General features: G+C 44.0%; 2 protein-coding genes across 2 annotated transcripts; both read right to left on the bottom strand.

The window, feature by feature from the left end:
* Positions 1 to 987: 987 nt before the first annotated feature.
* Positions 988 to 5,708, bottom strand: LOC149248252 (uncharacterized). Its single transcript, XM_089448515.1, has 5 exons — positions 5,443 to 5,708; positions 3,483 to 5,179; positions 3,042 to 3,143; positions 2,141 to 2,825; positions 988 to 1,978 (listed from the first exon to the last, which is right to left on the bottom strand). Exons 1-5 carry the CDS (start codon positions 5,706 to 5,708, stop codon positions 988 to 990), a joined length of 3,741 nt encoding a protein of 1,246 aa, XP_089304641.1.
* A 6-nt stretch (positions 5,709 to 5,714) lies between these two features.
* Positions 5,715 to 6,518, bottom strand: LOC149248251 (uncharacterized). The gene has a single exon (XM_089448509.1). The coding sequence runs from the start codon at positions 6,516 to 6,518 to the stop codon at positions 5,715 to 5,717; it is 804 nt and encodes a 267-aa protein (XP_089304635.1).
* Positions 6,519 to 6,902: the final 384 nt, after the last annotated feature.

Raw genomic sequence — 6,902 nt, 5'->3', positions numbered from 1 at the left:
ATCTTGAAGAAACTTACCAGTTAAGTCAATCTTGGAAGCCCACTATCTAATATCTCTTTGAAAATCACAATACCTCTAACACTTCATTTTAACCTTCCTCCCTCCCCTATATACACTTTGGTATCATCCATTTTTCCATATAAACCAGAAATTAATCTTTCTTTATTATTTCCATCTTCTTCAAGTACTCGTTTGCACTACTTATTACGGGTTAATAACCCTTTCACATTATATACCCCATGTTTTTGTTAAAAATGTTCCTCGTTTCTTTCTCCATTCTTTTCTAACCCTCTCAACTTATAATTTTTTTTTATATTTCCTACATGTGTACTTTAATACAATATTAATGTGCGCCTTATAATATTAATGTGCTTCACATCTCCCTTTTCTATAAATATCATCCTAGTAATTTATAATTCATTTAGATAACATCTAATCCATAATGTTATTACATTAATTTACTGTAATATATGTCTTGATTTCTTATCAAATTTATTACATTTTTATGATTTACTGTAATATATGTCTTGATTTCTTATCAAATTTATTACATTTTTATGTAACATTTCCCTTTTGGACACTAACATATATATTTCTTTAAAATCCAATTCCCTCTTTACAATTTTTCTTTATTTTCTTTATGATATTAATTTTAATACTAAATTATTATATAATATTCCACAGAAATAAGTTTTCCACAGTTATAGTTTTTTAAACTATTTATGATATTAATTTTAATATTAAATTTTTATTTTTTTTAACAAGAACGGTTATGGATTGTATTAATGAGTTGGTCTAAATACCAGTCTTCTGAATACAATAGGAGTGGGCACTATCCAATTGGATTCTTCCTTCTGAGATTCTTTTAGCCTTGCTGTCCGCTTCCATTTGGAATCAGCAATTGTGCTTTTATTTCCTATTTGCCCCAGTTTAAATATACATACAAACAGCTTTAGAATTAAGCAAAAAAACATCTTCTGAAATGCTTTAAGGAATTGGAACCCATGCTTCTTCCCCGTCTCTTTTCAATGTCCCGGCCGATAGCTGAGCAGCTTTATTGGCTTCGAGATCTGCCTCTTTGTTGTTGTCTCTCAGCACGTGAAAGAATTTCAGATTTTGAAACATCTTTGCCATTCCTCTGATTCTTTGGATCAGCCTTGCTAATCTTAAATCCCGTGGAGTAGAGCTAGTCACCATAAGTTTGATGATCACTTCGGAATCCCCCAGGATATTGGCCTCCTTGATTTCCAGGTTCTGAAGCTGTTTGAGTCCTTGGTAGAGGGCAAATGCTTCAGCTTGGATGCTGGAGTTGATTCCTAATCCCCAGGCAAAATGGAGGATCTCTGCACCATCTATGCTTTTAATTACTCCCCCTGCTCCAGCGTTGCCCGGGTTACCTTTTGCTGCACCGTCGAAGAAGAGGGAGTGCATCTTCTGTTTGAGAATCCAGTTTTGGAAGTCCTCTCTGCCTTTTCCCCTTATTTTCCATTCCTCTGGAGGAGCCATGCTTCTGATATTTTGTTGAAAGTTCAGGTTCAAGGAGGACCCCCAATCTCTGTCTAACTGGGTGAGGTTGGAGTCATCTTTATGACCTCCCAAACATTCTTTTAATTGGGTCTTTACCTTGGCCGCCACCGTCTTGGCATTGTGGTGGAGATTCCTAAAGATTCTGCTGTTGCGCTCTAGCCATAGCTGCCAGCAGCAAATTTTTAGCAGTGATGCCCAGGCCGCTTTGATCCCTTTATTTTTGGGAGGGGGTCCGGGATAGCAGGTTTTCCAGGTGGCAAACAGGTCTATTATGGTCGCTGGAAGCTCGAATCTGGGGTTCCAATACTCCATCAGTTCTCTCCAGACCTGAATTGAGAACTTGCAATTAAGAATCAGATGCGTGGCGCTTTCCTCAGAGTCATGGCACAACGAGCACCTGGATGGTCCGTAGAAACCGCGCCTCTGGAGTTTATCTTCGGTTAATATTTTCCTGTGACATAAAATCCAGCAAAAGAAATCGATTTTTGGCAGCGTGGAGATGCCCCATACTGTCTTCCACGGGGCCGGATCTATGGGCGCATTTGGTATTGCATCTAGGCACGCGTATCCTTGGGCGACTGTATAACCAGTCGATTGATCGCCCCAGCCTCACCTATCCTTCTTATTAATGCGCGTGGGTGCGATTCCATTCAATAGTTCGCAGAGGTGGGTGACTTCTTGATGAAGGTCTGAGGGCGGATCCGGCAGACTCCAGCCCGCCCACTGCGTGCCATTCCAAGTGGAGATATCCCACAGCTTGGTCTTCCCTGCAGCCACCAACCAATCCTTCAGCGATTTCAGCTTTGGGCTTTCTCCGATAGGTTCGCGATCCATAATACGGTCCTTCCATAAATTTATTTTTTTCCCATTTCCGGGAATCCAATAGGCTTTGGATTGAATCAAAGGGGCGGCTTTGGAGCAGAGGTTGACGAACGACGTGTTTCCTTGAGGCAGGGGTCTGTCTAAACATCTCAGTCTTGCGCCTTTGAGATATTTTCGCCAGAGAACTGTCTGTGCCCAGCCTGGTTTAGGCGCAATTAGCCTCCATAGAAGTTTAGCTCCCATTGCTATGTTCTGATGAAGGAGTTTTTTGAAGTTGAGCCCTCCCTCCATCTTAGGCTTGAGAACAGTCTCCCATTTGACAAGCTGGAATCTTCTCTCATTGTGTTTACCCCCTTTCCAAAAGAAGTTTTTGATATATTGTTCCATTTTCTGGAGTATACCCTTGGGCGCCAGAAGCACAGAAAACTGGAATAACGGGAGGCTGCTAAGAACAGCTTTAATGAGGACTGTCTTACCTGCCATATTTAACTAATTAACTCCCCATGCTTGGAGTTTACTTTTAAATTTTTCTACCTGCGGCATCCAGTCCCTACTGTGGGCGTGTTTGAGGAAGATGGGCAGCCCTAGATACTTGAACGATGTCCATTCTGAGGAAGCTGCGAATCCTAGGCATCTGGAGATGGAGTTGATCAAAGAGGGTGGGGTATTCCAGCAGTAAGTATGGCACTTACCCTTGTTGAGGCTGCTACCAGACTCCATGCAATACTCATCGAGCGTCTCTTTAAATCTTCTGGCCGAGTGGATCGAAGCTGTCCCAAGAAGCAGAGTGTCATCTGCAAATAATGCATGATTTATATTTTGGACCCCCCTTGCTATGGATATCCCTGAAATCTCCTGCTCTTGCATTTGATTGTTTAGATGGAAACTGAGAACTGAAGCTTGAATTACAAACAGCAGGGGAGACATGGGGCAACCCTGTCTTAACCCTCTTGTAGCTTTGAAGAAACCTGCAGATCTACCATTGACTAAAGGGGCAATCCATGGTTCCGAGATGCAGGCCCGGATCCAATTGATGAATCTCACCCCAAAACCAAATTTTTTCAACACATTCAAAAGAAAACTATGATTAACTCGATCAAAGGCATTTGCTAGGTCCAGTTTGATAGCCATACCTTGTTCCTTGCGCTGCTGGCTTGATAGAATTGCCTCTTGGACAAGTGTGAAATTGTCCACTAAATGCCTTCCGTGAATGAAGCCTCCTTGGTTCTCCGGGATGACTTTAGGTAGAATATGCCTCAGCCTGTTAGCAATAACTTTTGTGATCAATTTGTAGCCAATGTTGCACAGGGATATAGGGCGAAACCTATTGAAGGAATTGGCTCCCTTTTCCTTGGGAATGAGAGCTAGAAAAGAGGAGTTAGTACTTCCACCTAATTTCTGGCAAGCCTGCGATTTTTGAACCATTTTATATAGGTCTTTCCCCACTATGTGCCAGCAGGTTTGGAGAAAAGAGGCGGAAAAGCCATCAGGGCCAGGGGATTTGTCAGGATTCATGGCATAGAGGGCCCTTTTGACTTCATCCATTGTGACTTTACTTTCTAGATGCTGGTTCATATCAGCAGATATTGAGGAGGGAATCCCATCCAACAAACTAAAGTTCTGATTCGTATTCTTATCTTCACTGTACAACCCTTTAAAATGATGATGAGCTGCCTGTTTAATACTTGCAAAGTCCTTATGAGTGATATCCGCTTCCTTAATTTCATTGATGGAGTTGAAACCTTTTCTGGCTTCAGCATGCTTGTGGAAGAATGATGTATTTCTGTCACCTGCCTTTAGCCAGAGGCATCGCGATTTGATCCTCCACGTTTCCTCTTCGGTCAGGCAAGCTTTATGATAGCATTGTTGGAGGTGAGCCTCCTTTTCTAAAGTCTCTCTGGATATGTGAGCCTCTTCTGCGTTCAATTGAAATGCTTCAAGCTGGCTTTGGATATTTTTCCTTTCAGCTACTGGATTTGCAATAGATTTGGCCCAGCTCTTCAGGGCTGATTTCAATCTCCTGAGTTTTTCTTCCCAAATATAAAATGGAGATCCAGTGACTGGCTGAGACCAGCTTTCTTTCACAATCTGCAAGAAATTTGGTTCCTTGATCCACAATGGGCTAAACTTGAAGGGAATGGGACCTAGGTCAATGTGAGCTCGGAGGGTGAGCTTGATTGGCTTATGATCAGAGGTGCTACAAGGAAGAATATGCATGCTAGCGTCTAGGCCAAGCAGAAGAAAAGAGCTATGCACCAAGAATCTATCCAGCCTTGCTGCAATATGGCCAGGACCTATTCTTTTATTGGACCAAGTGTACATACCTGAGACGGGCTTGATATCTAGCAGATCCCAGTCTTGGAGGAGATCCTCAACCCATTCCCTTGCCGGGTCTCGTACAATGGAGCCTCCTCTCTTTTCAGAAGAATGCAAAGTGATGTTCAGGTCGCCTGCTATGATGACATTTTCTAAATTAACCAGATCTGCTTGCTGCCTTAAGGAGTCCCAGCAGCTCTTTTTTTCTCCAGCATTTACCGGAACATAAACATTGAAAAGGCAAAGGATTTCTTTTGTAATTACATGCTGCATCTTTAACATCGCCCAGTGGGTATTTGATGCCTCTGCCACCAGCGAAAATCTGCTTTCGTTCCAAAGAGTACCCAACCCTCCAGAGGCTCCTCGGGCTGAGACAACTGATGCATTACTTTTTTTCCAAAGTTTTTTGCTTACCTGGAGAAAATCTGGTTCCTCCATCTTAGTCTCCTGGAGAAGGAGTATGTCAGGGGCCTCTATTCTTATTAGATTTCGTATAGCTTCTTCTTTTATTTTACTGCCCATACCCCTACAGTTCCAGGAGATAATCTTCATTATTTACCTTTGTTTGGCTGGGCTCCCTTGGAGCCTTGATGCTGGTTTCTTACCATCTTCGTCTTTTTTGCTAACAGCTTCTCCAATGTTGGTTGGCTGCCCTGGAGTTTATTTTTGTACGTTTCGTGCTCTCTTTTCTCCCGATCCGTTTTACGTCCTCTTGTAGATCTCCTTACCGAGGATTGGGATTCTCCTATTTCCCCTTCCTCCTCCGATTCTTCTGACTCTTGATCCTCCTCCTCGACTACTTCAGGGGTTCCTTTTGAACTTTCAGTAGCTCCCGTGTCTTTAACGCTGGGCGATTGGGAACCTTTGTCTGGGGACGCTGGCTTTTGAACTGCTACTTCATGAGAGTCCTCTGGTTGGGAGCTGAGAGGGCCGAACCTGTTCTCTGGATTGAACGAGGGCTGGGGCTGCTGGATCTGCTGAGCTGGGTCCTGCTGGAGGCCTTTGCCGGTAGTTCCTCCCGGCTTCTGGGTCTTGGATGCCATTTTGGATCATTTTACTTGATTCCAGCCGGCCTCCTTCCCTTGAGCTGCTTCATTGGCCGTTGGGCAGTTTCTGGCGAAGTGCCCATAGACCTGGCATTTCCGGCATTTGAAAGGCAACTGTTCATAATCTAGCTTCTGCACATGCGTCCAGTTTCCTACTTTGAGTTTGATGGCCTCCGGAAGCCCCTCCTCTAGATCCACCTCAACACAGATCCTTGCGCAGTCGTATTGATCCTTGCTGTTCGCTTGGTCTATGAATTTCCCTAGGGCATTTCCAATATGCATCAGAGAATCCCAGTTCCAGCAATGAACCGGGAGGTTGGGGAGCCTAACCCATACCGGAACAGCTTTGGGTACGTCTATTGCTGGGTCAAAGTCGGGGGTCCATTTATTCAGATACAGACCCTGGGGGCCCATAAAGTAAGGGCCATTTCGAAAGATCAGCTCTTTGTCGTCTTTGGAGGTGAATTCAAAGAGGAAGAATCCTCGGCCCAAGAAATAAGATGTCACACTTTCGTTGATCAGCGGCGACCAGTTTCTTTTAACCCAACTCTCTGTCGTCTTGGGAGATGGCCATAGACTGGTAAACTGGCCTATGAGAGCCCGCTCGGACAGGGACAGAGCAACCTGGATCGGGGTTTCCGGGGGTAGAGAAATCTCGGGGATATCGTCGAGTTTCTTGACGAATTTCGCTGCTTCTGCATTTTTCTTCTTGGGTAGCCCTTCCAGAAGACGACTGAACGCCTCAGCTGGGGAGCTTGCCGACGGAGGAGAGGAGGAAGGGGCCTGGGGGGTACCCAGCACCTCCATGGGCCCTAGATCTGACTTGACAGGCGAAGATCAAGTCTCCATGACCTGGGGCCTCGCTTGGGCAGATCCTCAGATAACGAACTCACCCGCAGAAGGAGCACGCAGGGGTCAGAAGACAGGGTCGAGGAGCAGCGATCTGATCTAAACAGATCCGAGGTTCGATCTGCTCGTGCGCTGGGGGCGGAATGGCCGAGTTGAGACAGCAACGCTCAGAGGTGATTGCAGAGGAGAAATTAATAAGTTATAATTTTAATATTAAATTATTATAATAATATATTAGGGAAATAAGTATTCCATAGTTTCAGTTTTGCTTTGAAAAAAAATAGATGAACGGTAAGGATTCCACTTTCATATAGAATATTCTTTATTTCAACGTGCAATATA

The sequence above is a fragment of the Pinus tabuliformis genome, chromosome 7 (genome assembly GCF_031772625.1).
Source record: "Pinus tabuliformis cultivar Carrire ecotype Pingquan chromosome 7, CPIR1, whole genome shotgun sequence".
In the NCBI taxonomy this organism is placed as follows: Eukaryota; Viridiplantae; Streptophyta; class Pinopsida; order Pinales; family Pinaceae; genus Pinus; species Pinus tabuliformis.
Note: the sequence above shows the minus strand (reverse complement) of the source record. Positions and strands in the feature narration are given on the sequence as shown.